This window comes from Phodopus roborovskii, unplaced genomic scaffold (genome assembly GCF_943737965.1).
Source record: "Phodopus roborovskii unplaced genomic scaffold, PHOROB, whole genome shotgun sequence".
Lineage (NCBI taxonomy): Eukaryota > Metazoa > Chordata > Mammalia > Rodentia > Cricetidae > Phodopus > Phodopus roborovskii.
This window is the reverse complement of record NW_026126514.1, coordinates 5,342,776-5,361,824: the sequence shown is the minus strand read 5'-3', so window position 1 is coordinate 5,361,824 and position 19,049 is coordinate 5,342,776. Positions and strand designations below refer to the sequence as shown.

Genomic DNA, 19,049 nt, shown 5'->3' with positions numbered 1-19,049 from the left:
CTTCAATTGCTGTGGTCTTTTGGATGTTTGCCAAACCTGGTAGCTCAGCATTTAACCCGATGGCTTAGATCCTCCCTCCCTCCCTCCCTTCTTCCCTCTCTTTTTTTTGTCTTTTTTTTTTTTTTTTTTTTTTTTTTTTTTAATTTGGCTTGTTAAGTTTGGAAGAGATAACTTAAATTCTAGCAAGTTAAGTTCTTAATTATACTGCTACATATGTACTTGTTTCAGATTTTCTAAAATGAGCAGGAGCAGTAAATGTTAAATGAACTTTTAGATATTGGACAGAAGGGTCGGATAGAATTCAGCTGTTAAGAACACTGGTTGTTCCTTTAGACCCCCCTCTTAAGTCCCCAACACCCACAAATCCGCTCACAACCATCTGTAACTCTAATTCCAGTCAGGGGGTCTAACACTCGCTTTTGGCCTTTGTGGGCCCTGAGCACACATGTGGTACATGGATATACATACAGGCAAAACATCTACACACAAAATTTAAGATAGTAAAAGTGTAAAACAATATAAAATAGTATAAAGAATAATTATTTAATTAACAAATAGATGCTGAGGATATAGCTTGGTGGTAGAGTACTTGCTTAGCATGTACAAGCTCCTGTGTTCAATCCTCAGCACTTAAAAAAAAAATTAAGGAATATAGAATGAAAACACAAGCATCCATATATTTATAACTTGTTCTTAATAGAATACTTTTATATGTTTATAGTTTGAGAAAGTTATGAATTTTTATATCTATAAATTTGTTTCTTTTTTCAAAATAGGGTTTGTGTGTGTGTGTGTGTGTGTGTGTGTGTGTGTGTGTGTGTGTGTGTGTGTGTGTGTGTGTATTCCTGGCTGTCCTGGAACTCTCTCTGTAGACCAAGCTAGCCTCTGAACTCATAGAGTTCTGCCTTTCTTTACTTTTCAAGTTCTGGGGTTAAAGGTGTGTGCTACCACTACGTGGCTATAAATTTTATTTTTTACATTTTATTTGTTTAAAGAGGGGGAGAAAGAGAAAGTGTATGTGCTGTATACATATTGAATCTTCATATAAATAGATAATGTTTTGGCAAGTTATTTAAAATCCATTTTTTTCTCTAGACTTACTGTAAAGAACATGAAGAGAAATATTTTGTGTGTGTGTGTTTGTTTTTGTTTTTGTTTTTTTGTTGTTGTTTTATTTTGAGACAGGGTTTCTCTGTATTGTTTTGGAACTTGTCTTGAAACTAGCCCTGTAGACCAGGCTGGCCTCAAACTTACAGAGATCTGCCTGCCTCTGCCTCCCGAGTGCTGGGACTAAAGGCATGCGCCACCAATGCCTGGCTGATTGGGGTCTTTCTTATATTGAATGAATTTAATACTCTGGATTGGCTCATTTTCTCTCTCTCTCTCTTTCTCTCTCTCTCTGCGTTAAATTTTGTTTAATTTATATGTGTTGGTGTTTTGCCTGCATTTAGTCCTGTGTACCAAACCATGTGCCTTGATGCTCTCAAATCCTAGAAGAGGCCATCAAATTCCATAGAACTATAGTTACAGATGGTTGTACAATGTCACATGGGTCTTGGGACTCAAACCCAGGTCCTCTAGAGTAACAAGTGTTCTTAACCACTGAGCTATCACTTATTTTTGATTTTTCAAGACAGGGTTTCCCTGCATAGCTTTGGAGCCTGTCCTGAAACTAGCTCTTGTAGACCAGGCTGGTCTAGAACTCACAAGAGATCTGCCTGCCTCTGCCTCCACCACCCAACTATGGCTCTGAATTTTTAAAAAACGTTATATGCTTTACTTGTGTAGAATATGGATTTTTAGAATATGTTTTTTTCTATTAAAATCAAATCAGTATCTCTCCATCTCCCCTTCTGCATGCACACACACACACACACACACACACACACACACACACACACACACACAATGCTATTTGGGAAACCCTAGCTATAAGTCAAACACATAGGTGCAAATCTAATTCTGGAATATAATTTACCTATTAAAATTATATGTGCCAGAGAATTGCAAAAGGCATAGAGTCTATTTCTTAAATGCTCCCTTCAGAAATAGCAGTCAAAAAGTGAATATATAGTTTAATTTTTCCCATATTATACTAATTTTGACTTAGCCAATTTTGACTTAGTAATGGTTTGGATGTTTTCTTGTGTCAGAATGCATAGATAAGCTGGGTGTGGAGGCATACTTGTTATCCCAGCACTTTGAAGGGTGGGGCAATCTAGAACAGGTTCCAAAGCTACAGAGAAAAACACTCTCAAAAACCAAACCAACACACAAACAAAAAACTCATTGGATATACCCCTTCCCTGAGGCTGCAGAAAAATATTTCTTTTACTGGCCTGTAGTAACTTCTTTGAAAATAACTCCTTTTGGACTAGCAAAATGGGTCAGTGGTTAAGAGCACTGGTTGCTTTTCCATAGTCCCTATGTTCAATCCTCAGCAACCACATGGTGGCTCATAACTGTCTATAATGTGATCTGGTGCCCTCTTCTGTCATACAGGTATATACGCAAATGAGCATTCATATACATAAATACATAAATCTTTAAAAAGGAAAAGAAAGGAGCTCCTTTTCTTTCCTGCTGGCTTGCTTGTTTGTAGGTAGAGTCTCTCTCACTAGAGGTTAGGCTGACCTGGAGCCCATGAGTTCAGTGCTTCTTTGATGCATACATTGCTATTCAAGCTTAAACTGCATTTTCTTTCAATTATGTCAGACTTTTAGCTGACTGGCAGACTTTTCCCAACCTACGTTAGTAAGTAACAGCAGATTTGTTGTTACATATATAGTTTGCTTGCATGTATGTATGTATGTGTATTATGTGTTGGGGCCAGAAGAGAATACCAGATTCCCTGAGATTGGACAGTTGTGAGCTGTCAAGTGGGTGCTGGGAACCTAATCTAGGTCCACTACATGAATAGTATACACTCTTAACTGCTAAACTGTCTCTCTGGCCCCAATGTAGTTAACTTTTTAAAAATTATTATTTGGTGAAAAAGCATACATTTTTACACTTCAGTATTTTTATTTATTGAAAAATAAATATTGTAGAATCCTTTTAACCTGGTGAGTATATCAGTTTTCCCTTCAAATGGTGGCTTCCAGGCTGAAAAATGGTGGTGCTTGTCTATAATCCCAGAACTTGAGAGGTAGAGGTGGGAGAGTCACTGCAAGGTAAAACCAGTATGGTCTGTGTGTGAGTTCCAGGCATGCTTGGGCTGTATGTAACATGGCTTTGTCTCAACAAAGCACATATTAGTGCTTTTACTTAACTTTCCAACTATTAAAGTGTATTCTCAGTAACTTGAACTAATAAAAGAGAAAACTTGCACAAAAAATATCTAATACAAAGAGTGGGTACTTAGGATATATACAATTAGAAATGAGAAAAATGGACCTTTTCTCTTGGAATTCTTTTATGTTTATGTGTGTGAGTGCATGGTCTTTATATAGTGTATATAGAGGTTAAGGGACAACCTTGGGTGTAGCTTCCTGAGGTGCCATCCATCATATTGTTTGAGGGTCTCAAAGTGGCCTGAAGCTCACCATGTATTTGGATGAGGCTGGCTGCACAGTGGACCCAGTGGCTTCCTGTGTCTGCCTCACAAAGGGCACATACCTCCCTGTCCGTTTTTTTTTTTTTTTTTTTTTTTTTTTTTTTTTCTTTTTTTTTTTTTTTTTTTTTTTTTTTCTTCCCTTCTGGGCATAATGAACTTTATTGATGCTATTTGACAGACTAGGGTTCCTTGAGCCCCTCCCCTCCTTGTATGGATCTAGTATGGAAGCTGTAAGGATAGATGCTCAGTGTTGGGGAGTGAATTGGAACAGGGACTTCTCAGCAGTCTTCCTTTCCTGTCCTTGCTGAGGAGAAATCTGGTTCTCCATATAGCCCAGGATGCCCTGTAGTGGGCCTTCTGCTTCACCGCCTTCTTGATGCCATTGTACCTGGCAGCCTTCTTGAATCTGTAGTTCATATTGGGGATAGGAATACAAAAGGCCAAGCAGTGAGCTTCTCATTTAGACCTGAAATGGCCTTGCCCCTTTGCTGTGGCGGTTCCTGTGGATGCACTGGTGATGTTCTGGGCAGCCTGAGACCATCATGCCTCCGTTTTTCATAGGGGCCATCCACAGTCTTCAGGGCAGTGGTGATGGCATGGCCTGTGGTCATGCATGAACCCCTCCACAGAGTTGTCGTGGGAAACGTTGGCTGATGTAGCTGAGCAGTTGGTAGTGCAGGAGGCATTGTTGACAACTTTGATTTTTCATACTTTTTGTAGTTGAGGCCTGTCACAAACGTGGAAGGACAGTAGAAGGTGAAGAGGGGATGATACTTTGGTTCCCTGCTTCACTTGGGCTCTGATTTCTCCATGGAGGTGACAGCACCATTAGATGCTGTAGCATATTTGGTATCAGCATCACCCCATTTGATGCTGGTAGAACCTTGGTTCTGGAAGATGGAGATAGCTTACCCATTGATGATAAGTTTCCCTTTCTTAGCCATGACTGTGCTGTGGAGCTTGCTGTGGGTGAAATCATCCTGGAACATGTAATGTAAATCATGGAGTGAGGTCCATGAAGGGGGTCGCTGATGGCAGCAGTGTCCAACTTGCCAGAATTAAAGAGCAGACATCCAGTACTGCCAAATCAGCTCACCTTCACCTTCATCTTTGTGTCTCTGGAACAAGCCAGTCTGTGGAACTGGGAGGAACAAAGAGCCCCTCCCCATATTGGTTCTGGAGATCAATCTCAGGTTCTTGAGCTTATTACAGTAAGTACTTTGCCAGCCTGAGCTTCTTTTTTATGTACTCTTGTTGTTTGACTAGAAATTGAAAGGTGAAAATTTTATTCACCATGTGAGTGCTGTAACTGAACCCAGGTCCTGCAAGAGCAAAAGTACTCTTAATTGTGATCCCTGAGCCATCTCTGCAGCACTCACCTTTTTTTTTTTTTTTTAAGGCTTTCATTTAGTTAACATATTCTACTGGTCTTTTAAGGTAGGTGTGTGTGTGTAGTTGAGACAAAGTTCTTCTATGTAGGCCTTGCTTTCCTGGAATGCCCTATATAGACCTGGCTGGCCTCCAGCTCATTAAGATTCCTCTGCTCTGCCTCTGAATGCTGGGATTAAAGGCACACCTGGTTTGAGAAGGGAGTCTTACTTGAGGGATTACCCGGATCATACTGGTTTGCAGGCATGTCTGTTTTCTTGTTAGTTGATATAGGAAGGCTCAGTCCATTGTGGGTGGCACTATTCTGTAGGCTGGAATTCCTGAACAAGACGAGGGCAAGAAAAAAGGATGTTTTTCTTTTTCTTCTTTTCTATCTTTTTTTTTTTTTTTTTTTTTTTTTTTTTTGGTTCATGTTGTACGTCTAATTTGACTAGCTACCTAAATTCCTGCCTGTGACTTCTCCAAAATAATGAATATAACTTAAGAATTGTGAGTTAAATAAAACCCCTTCTCTTCTGCCAGTTGGCTTTTGGTCAGATTATTTGTCACAGCAACATAAATGAAACTATAATAAGACTAAAGTTTCTAGTTCCTGGCCAAGAGATGTTCTAAACAACATCCTAAAAATCTTCTTTCATTCCATTCCATTTCTTTGTTTGTTTTTTTGAGACAGGGTTTCTTGGTAGCTTTGGAGCCTGTCCTGGAACTTGCTCTGTAACCAGGCTGTCCTTGAGCTCAAAGAATTTTGCCTGTCTCTGCCTCCTGAGTGCTGGGATTAAAGGTGTGTGCCACCACTACCTGGCCTAGTTTTTATTTTTTACATTTATGTGCTTACTTGGGAGGGGTCATGCCACATATAATCAAAGGACAACTTGTTGGTTCTCTCCTACCATGTGGATTCTGAGGATCAAACTCATGTCATCAGGCTTGGTGGCAGGTGCCTATGTTAGTTTTGTTTTTTTTTTTTTTTTTTTTTTTTTTTTGAGATGGATTCTTGTTTTGTTGCTTAGGCTGGCCGCAATTCACTCACTATGAGTACAGGCTGGCCTTGACTTTCGGGTTATCCTTTTATCCCTTGTTGATTTATTTCTCCTCTATGGAGTAAATAGTCATAATCAGAGATTCATTCACATACAGTTGTAAAACAATAAAGTTTTTCCCATTGTTACTATCTTGCAAAATTATGATAACATGATAACAACAATACAACCAGGATATTGGCATTGATTGGATACAAAGCATTTCTGTCATTACAAGCACTGCCCCTGTGCTATTCATGTACATTGGCTTCTCTCTTGTCCCTAGAGTGAGCAAGCAACATATCTCCTGAAGTTCTAGGGATTGCCATTTTATAATAGGCCATGATTGTTAAGTTGATTTTCCATTTTCTGAAGCTATACTGCCAATGATAATTATTTCAAGATTCTCTAGCTTTTTTGTTTATTTGTTTTGTTTTTGTTTTTTGAGATGGGGTTTTACTGTGTAGCCCTGGTTGTCCTGGAACTCGCTGTGTAGACCAGGCTGACCTTAAACTCACAGATCCACCTGCTTCTACTTCCCATAACCACCCACCCCTCTAGCTTTTTTTGTACCTAGATAATCTTTGAACTCTGTTGAACCAAAAAATAAATAGTAGCAAGCAGATTTGGAAGACAGAAGCTAATTTTCTGTGGAATCTGTTAGTTACTGATGTGTCACATTCTAGATAATTTCCTCCGCGGGGGGGTGGGGGGGCCGTTCCTTTGTAAGGAATTCTTTCTGTTGGTTTAAAGTAGATGAGTATCTCACATTGTACCTCCATAAACCCTTTTGTGGACTTCCCTTTTGACGACCGTAAGATTATTTTAGACTGTAGCAAATGGACCTCAGTGCTAAGTGGGCTTGTTTTTTCCTCTCATGTCCAATCACCATCAGTGTCAGTAATGTATAGACTCCTCCAGTGAAGTGTTACTGTCACAGGTTCCCTCAAAAGTTTCCTGCATTGCCTTAGAAGACTGGGTAATAGGATTCCTGGATATGAGACTGGAGTCTTCAAAATTGAGTACAATAGCCAAATCCTGTGAAAAAGAGAAAGAAAAGAAGTAAAAAGTGAACCTAATTGATTACTTTCATGTCTCCAAATTCCAGAGTCTCACCAGTCAGCTACATCACTACCTAGAAAGTTTTGGTATGACTTCCTGCAGTTTTTCCCCTTTAGAAACTTCAGGTTACTTGTCAGCCAGTGTGAAAGTTAGCCTGTAGATATTTAGACAGCATTTTGATTTTCTGACAGTCTAGGTGTGTTCATTGAGTGTCTTCCCAAGCTTTTCTGTTAGGACAGTAACACAGGTTTCTCTTTTGTTGTGTAAAACAGATTTTACCATTGTAATCATTTTTTATTGCTAAATTCAGTGGTGTTCACAGTGTTGTATAACTATCACTACCATTTCCAGAACATTTTCATCATTCCAAACAGAAACTCTGTACTCATTAGGCAATAACTTCCCATTTTACCCTCCCCCAACCCCTGGTAACCTTTATTTGACTGTCTATCTTTATAAACTTGCTTAGTTATTCTATATACTTCATATAAGCAAGCTCAAGTCTTTTGTCCTTTTGTGACTTATCACACTGAATATTTTCAGGGCCCATTCATATTGTAGAATTTATTAGAATGTCATTCTTTTTATGGTGTAATGTTTTGTTGTGCTTATATAACCACATTTTGTTTATCCATTCATCTGTGAGTGGACATGTTAGTTGATTCCAGGCTTTGATAATTGGAAATACTGGTGTTCAAGTATCTAAATATTTGCTTTTAATTTTTGTTTTGAGACAGGGTTACTCTGTAGCCCTGGCTGCCCTAAAGGTATTTGCTACCACTGCCCAGCTTGTTTATAATTTTATTTTGTTAAAAGTTTTTAAAGTTGAGCTGATGAGTTATAAGATAACTCTGTGTTTGACTTGTGGGGAAATAGAAATTCTGTTTTCCATAGCATCGGTTTTTATTCTGTACAGCCTTGCCAGTACTCGTTAGCTTCTATGATAAATTTTGCTTTTAAGATAAATACCACCTTACTGAATATATTTATTACATGCTGTGATTTTGACTCTGTGTTTTACAGATGAGACACAAATGTTTTTATTCTTTGCTATTTATATCTTCTTTTAAAAACTTTGATGTGTGATTGCATGGCCACCACATGCATTAGATCCCCTGAAAATGGTGTTCTAAGCTGCAGTATGGATGCTAGGAACTTGTAACTACTGTAAGAGGGATAGTATATGTAATCCCATGGCTACCTGTTTCTGCTTCTTAAATTATGATTCTGCACGTCTGCTTATTTTATTTTTCATTTATTTATTTTAGTGTATGGGAGTTTTGTAACACCATGTTACTTATGGTTATGAGCTGACTTGTGAGTGCTGGGAAAAACACCGCCACCACTCCCACTTGCCCACCCCACACCCCCACCCCATCCTTGGGAAGAACAGTGATGCTCTGAACCACTGAGCCATCTCCGCAGTCCCACCTGTCAATCTTTTACTAATGAATACATATTTTACTTATCGTTAAATTAGCTCAATTTAAATGTACATTGTTAAATGTTTTTTAATACACTGTTTTATAACCATCACCACAATCTAATTTTAGAAAACTTTCAACGCCTAGAAAGAAACCTTTGAATATTTGCAATCATTACCCGTTTCCACTATATTCCTCCACTAACTGCCTAGTGTCTACTCCTCTTTACTTTTTCTGTGGATTTTCTTGTTCTGGAAACTAATATGGAGTACTACATTTTGTTGTGTTTTATGCTTGGCTTTTTCATTTAGCATAATGTTTTCAAAATTCATCAATATTGTATGCATCACTGTGCAGCTACTCTTGAGATGGATTATATACATGTTGCTTAGGCTGGCATTAAATTTACACTTCCTGACCTTTAACTTTCCTAGTGATGGGATTATGGTCACGTGCCTCAATGTCTACTTTATTCCTTTCTTTCCCCTCAATAATTAATATTCCATTGTAATAGATATGTAACAACATGTTTTTAGTTATTTTGTAATTGATGGACATTTGAGTTTTTTTGATATTATGAATAATATTGCTATGGACATGTGTGTGCAAGTGTTTTTTATTTCTTAAGGTATTATGTGTGTGTCTGTATGGTTCCTATGTCCATGTGTCCATGCCATAGTGGTGGTTAGTGAACAGCTTCCAGGAATAGATTTTTTTTCCTGCCTTGTGGACTCGAGGTTGAATTCAGATAGGGGTGGAAATTTCATTGAGTGAAGATATCTGGCCATGAGAAAAATGGTTTGTCTTTTCTGTTGTGTGTGGGAGACGGAGGCAGTACATAAGTGAACAATTGAAAATAGATTGATTTCAAAACTCAAAGAAATGAAGTTGCAGCAAAAGGATTTATGGAAAAAGCAGTTGAAATTTTTTTCTGTCACTGAAAGTTGCCACAATTGTAATGGAACTAAAGAATATTGTAATTAGTAAATGAGTTTGAAATTGATTCCATACAGTCCAGCTAATATGTGCAGAGTAAAAGACCATGTTAGCACTGGGAGTGTGTCTTACAGTAAAGCACATGTTAGATGTGCCAGGTTTGATCCCCAGCATTACAGAATAACAATTATAATAGTAGGGTTTTTTTAATTTGTTTGTTTTGTTTTGTTTTAATTAAAGAGAAAACCAGAATAGTGGTTACAGAATTCGGGAATAGAAAAAATATCTAAAGATCAGGAAATATCACTAGACTTATGGTAAGAATAAGAAAAAGGTAATCAAGGGGCTAGAGTGATGGCTCAGTGGTTAAGAGCATTGATTGCTCTTCCAGAGGTCCTAAGTTCAATTCCTAGCAACCATATGGTGGCTCACAACTATCTGTAACGGAATCTGGTGTGTAGCATACATGCAGACAGAATAATTTATGCATAATAAATAAATCTAAAATCCCATTATAGCATATTAACTACTGCTGAGCCATCTCTCCACCCCCATAAATAATTTTTTTCTAAAACACATGGTCAAGAGACTGTCACAATTTAAAATATTGGCTCTTTGAAGAGCTATAAGGCTCAATCAGTATGTCATATTAATATTTGATTCTTCTAATCAATTATTTTAGTTGAGAGTATAATTACTGACAGTGTTTGGTGCATTGTATGTTTCCTGGTAGTACAGAAGTTGAGACAGGAGGATCAAAAGTTTGGGGCCAGCCTCATCTGCATATCAAAATTATCTCTAAAAATAAACTAACGAAATATAATCTCTAAGAAAGACAATGTAGACTCACTAGATTTTAAAAGATAGATAACTGTATTAGTCCAAATAGACAAATATCTTTTTGGGGGAGGGGCTTGGAGAGGGAGGAAGATATTAAGAAAATTGGTTCTCTAGGTTCTGAAAGCAAAGTTCTCACGATTGGCTGCCTGACAAATGGATTACTATCGTGGCATCATAGTGTTGCTGGGTCCATATCTGAGGGCTTCTCAAATAGGAGGCTGATGGTATGGCTCTCAGTCTGAAGCTGAATGCCTGCCTGAGTACAATGGGATGGACGCTGCAGGTGCCAGAGCCCAGAAGATAGTGGGATTCTCCAAAGGAGAGTAGAGTATCCAGGAAGAAAAGGACTTTACCTTTTCCTGCCTTTTTGTTGAGTATAATATGGGGAGAAACTAATCGGATTATTTATACCTCATCAATTACACCAGTTTATCCCTCCATCTCCTCTGGAAACACCCTCAACCACATCCAGAAATCATGCTCTTTTGTTTCTTTGTCTGTAGTTCTGAGGTGTGAGTCCATGGTTCATGTCTGCTGACAAGTGCTGTACCAGCTGGCCACATCGCCAGCCCAAGAATTTTATTAGTTGAATTTTAACATTAAATGGCAAGTTAAATTATTTAGTCAGTCATAGTCTTCAAAAGACAGACCCTGTTGCAGTTGATGAATGAAATTTGGATTTTATTGCTAGTAAGATGTGTCTCTTTTAGACCTTATTGCAACATGAAATTATCAGACATGAAATTAAATAAGTAAATAATGAGTTATTCAGAATGACAAACTTCTGAAATATTGGGTTCTAAAATGTCAAATGACTTGTATTTTGTGGTTGTTTTGTTTCAGGCTGCAGTGTAGAATCTTGGAAGTCCTCCCTCCATTACATCAAAATGGTTTTGCTAATGGGCACGTGGGCAGTGTTGATGGAGAGACAATTGTCATCAGTGACAGTGATGATTCAGAAACACAAAGCAGCTCTTTTCAACATGGGTGAGTAGTTTATAACTTAGCGGTGAAATCGGTGATATAGTCTATTGCGATGCTTTTCTTTCCTACTTTTCCTTTTGTAGTCAGACTGTGGCATTCCATCCATAAATAATCTATTTCAATAACAGATATTAGGATTTTCAAAATGTAAGCCTACTTAACTCTGACTAGCTGTTTAAGAATAGTCCTCCTTGCTGGGTATAACAATCCATGCCTTTGGGAGGAAGAGGAAGGTGGATCTCTTGAGTTTGAGGCCAACCCACTACACAGTGAGTAGTCAACCAAGGCTACATAGTGAAGCCCTGTCTCAGAAAACTAAAACAAAGCAGTTTGTTCCTTGGTGCTTGGGATTGAGCCTAGAGCCTAACGGGTTTCGGCAAGCCCTTTACTTAGCATTGAGTTGGATCTTGAGCCGCAGTTTGAATCACAATTCATGTTTTGGTGTTCCATCTCTTCACTCTGTTCGTTGGTAACTCCAGGCAATCTCTTACTGTTCTATTGTTTCCATACTTTTACTCTTTCCAGACTGGCTTCTTTCACTTGCGCATATGCATTTACATTCTTGCTGTATCTCTTTGATAAGAGCTTGTTAGCTTGTTTCCTATCATGCAATAACACTGCATTACCTTAAATGATTACATTTACTTATTTTATGTGTGTTGGTGCATGCGTGCTACAGCTTGCCTTTGGAGTCATAGGATATATGGGAGCCAGTTTTTTTCCTTCTACAACATGGGTTCTGGGTGTGGAGGAACTCAGGTAATCAGGTCATCTCACCAGCTAATATTCCAGTCTATGTGCTGTTTGACACTTACTACTGAAGGGCATTTTTGTCATGGAGTAGCAAGAGAAGACAGTGTTAATAGAAGTTAGTTCTGTATTTTCCCTATTTCGTAGGTTAGTCCAAATAATAGGAACCATTTCTGTCAGTTCCTGGTGATCATACTTCCTTAGAAAGAATGCTATTATTTTATCACAAGGGAAGTTTTATGAAAGAGCTACAGCAAAGCTCCATTAACAGCCTTGTTGCCAGGCAGTGGTGGTGCATGCCTTTAATTCCAGCACTCAGGAGGCAGAGGCAGACGGATCTCTGTGAGTTTGAGGCCAGCCTGGTCTACAGAGTGAGTTCCAGGGCAGTTAGGGCTACACAGAGAAACCCTGTCTCAAAAAAGCAAAACAAACAACAAAAAACTCTATTGCTACCTCCCTGTATTGAGTGAATCTTGTTTCCCCCTCATGATCCTGCTTGTGCTAAATATTCACATACACCTCTACTTCAGGCTCTTCAACATTATTTCTTCCTCTAAACTCCTGTTTCTTAGAATTACTCATATGAGTTCTTTTCCTCATTCCCTCACTCACCATCATCACAGCATACACCACACACACCTCTTTAAATACTAACTTATTAGAAGGCCTACCTAGTCAACTTCTTAAGTATCACTCTCCATATAAGATAGTAGGGTTTTTTTGTTTTGTTTTGTTTTGTTTTGTTTTCTTGCTTATATCGCCATTCTTTTTTTTTTTTTTTTTAAGACAGCATTTCCCTGGAATTTTCTCTGTAGATAAGGCTGGCGCCAAACTCAAATCTATCTACCTCTGCCTCTCAAATGCTTGGATTAAAGGTGTGGGCCACTACCTCCAGGCTTATCTCCCATTATTTTTATTTTAGTGAGTACTGACTTTTGTTATTACAAATATTTGGCATACTATGGGATTTCAACTACTAAATGAATGGTAAATGATTAGATGCACCTTAAACATTAGTGAGAAGTTAGTTGGAATGAGGATTAACTGTATATTTGGAGGCAGAGGCATCCTGTCCTCAGAGTTCAAGGCCAGCTAGAGCTATATAGAAAGAAAAAGAGAAAAGAGAAAGATTTTATTACTACAATGTGCAAAGAAATGAAGTTTTAAGAATCTCATGCTTTTAAATGGTTAACTGATTTGTGTCTGTCCTCTCTTATATTTAGGAAGAAAAAAGATGCAATTGATCCCTTATTATTCAGGTACAGGGTGCAGCCCACTAAGAAGGAAATGTATGAGTCTGCTGTCGTAAAAGCAACACAAATCAGGTAAAACTTAGTATTTTCTTTATGGGCATCTAAGTGAGAAGTTTTAGTTTAGTATGAGTGGGTGATGTTGCATTGACTGATGTGTTTATAAAATAAGTGTATGCTTATGTGTGAAAGTAGTAATAAAATTATCCTGAGCCCCTAGTTAGAAGAGGTGTTCCTCCCCAGAGAAGAGCATACCTATCAGTTGTCCAGTGCCAAATCGTCAGCCCTGACACATACATATGAACTCAACAAAGTTATATTTAGGAATATGTATGTATATACATACATGTGTAAGGATTCAGGCATTATGCTGGCTTGTTCATCACCTGGCAGAATGCACTCAGGCAGTACCCAACCCACTTATGCTCTTTTTCCCCTGGGGCAGCCAGGACTTATCCTGTCCCTCTCTTCATTCCTCTGTGTCTCTTTACCTTATTTTCTTACCTCCTTCTCAATAAAACTTTCAATATGAGTCATGTCTACAGGTCTCTATTTCCCCATCTTCACACCATTCATCACCTGCCCCTGGACCAAAGTCCTCGGAGGTCCCAGCGCCTATTATTCTTTATTCCTAACAATATGTATAGATTAAAATTACTTTAAAAAAAAGAGATGATTAATTTGAAGAAGAGTGGGGAGGTATTTTTGGAGGGAGAAGGGGGAAGGAAGAGATACTGCAATTCTATTATAATCTTAAAAAGATAATAATAAAAAGCAAGAGTAGAGGAAACTCCTGAGGGATGACACCTAAGAAGACTTCTGGCCTCCACATACACAAGTACACACCCCCACACCTATACCCCTACACAAACTAAATAATACAATATACATTCAACAAGTAACTGAATTGAATAGTCCTTCAAGAAATATAAATGGCCAGTAAACATGAAAAAATGTTCATCCTTGGCTATCAAGAAAATGCATAGTAAAACTACATTGAGGTTTCAGTTGTCCAAGAAAGAATGGCTACCATCAAGAAAACAAAACACAATGGGCTGGAGAGAGAAGGTTAAGTTCTCTGTTCTGACAAAGAACCCAGGTTTGGTTGTTAGTACTCAGGTCAGTTGGCTCAGGACTGCCTGTAACTCCAATTTCAGGGCGACCTAACACCTCTGGTATCCTTGAGCACCTGCAGTAATGTAGACATACCCCCACACAGACACACATAATTAAAAATAAGGATTTAAAAATAGAATGCACAGGATTTAAAAAGAAAACAAACACTAGTGAACATGTAGGGCAGGGTCCACATGCACTACCGATGGGATCATAAATTAATGTAACCACTTAAGTAGAAGGGGACTGTTAGGAAGGAGGAAGGGGATCAGTGTGGAAAGCAGGATAGGATAATGAGATGAATGCAAAGAACAGGATGAACATACACAACATGGCAAATTGAAGCTCTTTATTTTGTATAATAGCTATCTACTAATGGGACCAGGGAAAGGTTGAATGGTATTTGTCTGGAGTGAATCAGACTTGTTTGGGTGGTTCCAATTGAACTCCCTGGAACTTGCAAAAATTCTTTGTGAAAAGATAAATTTTAGACACATTAGCATTTTTACTGTCCTGATATTTGCATTGTAGAAATGAAATGGCAGTATATCCATGTCAGAAAGGATTTTGGTTGAAAGCATTAACACTCCCTTCTATCTGGGAAACTGACAGCTATCTTTAGCACAATGAAGAGCACCTTAATCTTTAGCTTGCATTTATGATCGTGTAGTGGTATAGTTTGGTGTTTTGTACTCTGTCAGGATTGGATTAATAGCTTATCAGAACTTTATTGATTAATGTTAAGACTATGAACTGTAGCATAATGAGAAAGAAATCTGATAACTTGTATTTGTACACCTTAAGTCACTTTGTTATACCTTAAAACAGTTTTAGATTTTTATATCTTAAACTTTCATGTTTTTATGTAAACTTTATACCTTAAGACACCATTTTATTTATTTATTTACTTATTTTGGTTTTTAGAGATAGGTTTTCTCTTTTGGAGCCTATCCTGGAACTCACTCTTGTAGATCAGGCTGGCCTCAAACTCACAGAGCTCTGCCTGCCTCTGCCTCCCAGCACTGGGATCAAAGGCGTGCGCCACCAATGCCCAGCAAAACACCTTTTTAAACAAAGGAATGATAAGAAGTTATACTGAAACCTACCAGCCGTCAAACTGCATCAGAGTTCTTGAGAAGGATAAAATTTTACCAGAATTAATCATTAGAAAATGACAGAGACTTATTAGCTGACCACCTGTATAGCCACTCCCAGAGTCCTCCACAGTTGTTGAGGGTAGAGGCTTTAAGGACACCCACTTTGCGCTGTTAGCTCAAGGCCTACCAGGCTTTAAGAAGATCCTGTGGCTTAGGAGCTTTAGGAAGTCTCCCCTACTGTTGGCATTAGGCAACATGGAGGCAGTTGATTCCAGTGTTCTCTTGTCCACCGTCCAAAGAGTCCTTTACAGCAGGTGATATGAAAGGCAGGTTTGCTGAGTGGCTAGCGCTGTCACTTCTGTGGGTGGAGTTTCTTTAGTGTCCACCAGTCTTGGAGGGAATAGGGTGGTACCAGCATCTGGCTTGTTTCTCTGTTACAAAAAAGCTTTTTAATAGAATGTTTTAAATGCCATATTCTCTAGATATCTGAGCATTTGAGAGCTGTCTATTTAGTATATATCTCAGTAGACAAAACTTGTCTAGTTAATTGCCTTAAGCACATAAATGGCTAGGTAAAGCTTTATCCCTGTAATTAATTAATATGTACTTATTATGGCTACAGTGACATTAGTGCAGGCTATGTGTGAAGAACTGGATCCAACCTGAGAGGCTGCGGAGGGATGTTTTACTAAGAGCCCTCCAGCCTGACTATAACTAGTTTTAACTTAGGTTAGATATATGCCTTTGAAGGACAAAGAAGTGAAGAAACCCCCCCCCCTTTGTTTTTTTTGTTTTTTTTTGTTTTTTTTTTGTTTGTTTTTGTTTGTTTTTCGAGACAGGGTTTTTCTGTGGCTTTGGAGGCTGTCCTGGAACTAGCTCTTCTAGACTAGTCTGGTCTCTAACTCACAGAGATCCGCCTGCCTCTGCCTCTAGAATGCTGGGATTAAAGGCATGTGCCACCACTCCCCTGCCAAAAAATCCCCTTTTGTAATAGAAGCTTAACCTTAAAAACTGACAGTAGTGAAGGTTACACGTTACATAGGGAATAATCTCTTAAGTTTACTTTATAACTGATTTAATTTAATTTTACTTGTTAAGTTACTCTTATAAACAGCTTACAAGAAGGACTGGGTAGTGTAAATATTTTGTTAAAATTCAACTTAACACAGTTGAATTTAAGTTACATAATAAACAGTTAAAACTAGCTTACAGTCATATATAATTTGCAAAGAGTTTCTTCCCTTCTGCAGGTGCTTCTTTACTGTGTGGATGGTTTCATTGTTATGTAGCCTTCTAAAATTTTAATGTGATTCTATTCATTTTTAAATTATTTCCTGCTCTCCTGAAGCTCTAGTCAGAATAACTTCAATCTGAATGAATATTTAACATATAAGATAACCAGCTCTAGGTAATATGGATATGGTTTGGAATCCCTATTGTTGACTCTTGATATGCTTTTAGTCATCTGACAGTAAATTGACATTTGCTAGAAAACAATTGTTAATTGTTTTCTCATTTCCTTTTGCCTCATACGTACCTCAGGTAATCTAAGAAAAGTAATATAATAGGTAAATTCTGAGTCAGAGATACCACTTTCTTTCCTTTTTCTTGTGTGTGAGAGACTGTGTGTGTGTGTGTGTGTGTGTGAGAGAGAGAGAGAGAGGCAGACAGACAGACAGACAGAATCTGTATATAACAATCCTGGCTGTCCTGGAAGTGTTCCCTTTGTAGACCAGACTGGCCTACAAACTGTGCCACCACATCCAGCTTGAGATACCATTTTCTTTAAAAACAAGCATTTATTTTGTGTATATGTGCACACATGGAGGTCAGAGGATAACCTTCTTCTGCCTTGTAGAATTCCAGGTATCAAAATCAGGTCATCAGGCTTGGCACCAAGTGCCATTACCTGCTGAAGCGTTCACCAGCCCAGATATATCACCTATAGTTTCAGCGAAGTGTGTGATTGGTCTGTTTGGCAGGCCCCGTCATAAGTTTTAAGATCTATAAGCAGGTGTGTCCAGCCTGCAGCCAGGGGCCATGTGTATTCAGCAGTTAGCACACCACAAAATCAGAAACTTCCTTAAATGTTACTAGTTTTTTTTTTATTTAAATTTTTATTATTTATTTTAGAACTCATTTGTGTAATTCTCTAGGTTGAACTTTGTAGCTATCAATGTTGTGTATCAATGTCAATGGATGGAATATACCTGCTAGACAATTCTAAGGATATTTGTTTTACTGTTTATTGAATTTAATGTTTTGAGGGAGTCGGGTATGTATGGGTTAGTGACTGGGAAGTGGCATTCCCTTAATCACAACTGGAGTTCTTTTGTCTTTAGTTCTCAACACAGCGTTATAGTTCTGTTTCCTATTTCATATTACTCATTTTCTTTTTGACTTGTAGTTTATAATTTTGCTAGACTTTAGTTACACCCTCTTTGGCTCATTTTCTTTTTCATATTCTTCATGATGAACTAAAGAATTGCAGAAAAAAGAATTGAAGCTTGACAATAAAGCAGTGAAATAATGCACAACTCTTGAAGTTTTTTAAAACTTTTTAGACGTTTATGTTTATGAATGTTTTTGCTAGCACATGTATATATGCACTACATGTGTGTCTGGTGCCCATAGAGATTGGAGTTACAGTTGTAGATTATCATGTGGGTGCTGGGAACCTAGATTTGCTGAAAGGCAACAGGTGCTCTAAACCACTGAGCTGTCTCTTCTGCCTCTTAACTGCTCTTGTTAGCTTCAAATGTACTGTCTTGTTCACTGAAAGACTAATATACCTGAAGGAGACTTGATATACTAGAGTTGAACTTCCTTTGTTAATGGAAATGTCATGTATACTAACCAATGAGAACTAATTGCCCTTTATGGCTATTGAGCCCTTGAAATGTAACTAGAGAAAATAAGGAAAACCCATATGTGGCTACTAGCTACCAGATCCGACAAGAATCAATTTGCCTCATTATCAGCAAGTTATTGCCTTCTGTTTGCCAGCTGTTCTGCAGTCCCAGGGCAGCAGCAGAACAAAAACCTTAAAGAAAGGTTTGAGGAAGGTCCCCATGTTCCATTTCTTGTAAGGTTTATTGACTGTAAACTTTCTATGTTTGATTGAAAGACAGACACTGAATTTAATGTTTACCTTTTCCCAGGGTTGTTGTGCTGGGTTTGTTTCCTTTTAGTTTTTGACTGTTTTGGTTTTGTTTGTTGCATGCATTACTGCTATTGTTGCTTTTGAGGAAAATTAAAGTTGTATGCTTGAAACTTACTTTTAATTCTCTTTGATTTTTATCTCAAATTTGTTGGCTGTTATGAGGTTTAAATACAAAGGGCTTTAAAATTTGTTAGGATCTCTTCAGTTTTGCTTATAATACCCATGTGAATTGTTGATTTAGTTGATGCTATATCATAGCTAATCATTTTTATCTTAATTTTTAAAATTGTATTTTAAAAACAAATTTACTACTTATTTGTTTGTGTTTTTAAACAACAAATACATACACTGTTTTTGTAATGGGCTTTTTATAATTGATCCACTTGGGTTTTCTAAGTTCTGGCATAATCCCTGTGTGTAGTTCCTAATAAGGTCTACTATGTACCTTTGGAGGATGGATGTC

General features: G+C 38.0%; 1 protein-coding gene across 5 annotated transcripts in view; it reads left to right on the top strand.

Annotated features, from left to right (window-relative positions):
* Baz1a (bromodomain adjacent to zinc finger domain 1A) overlaps positions 1-19,049 on the top strand; it is a 79,383-nt gene that overhangs the window by 16,592 nt on the left and 43,742 nt on the right. For all 5 annotated transcript variants that reach the window (XM_051195832.1, XM_051195833.1, XM_051195836.1 and 2 more), the window contains 2 exons: positions 11,070-11,213; positions 13,184-13,285. In XM_051195832.1, the coding sequence (XP_051051789.1) occupies positions 11,070-11,213; positions 13,184-13,285 (246 nt within the window). The remainder of the gene's footprint in view (positions 1-11,069; positions 11,214-13,183; positions 13,286-19,049) is intronic.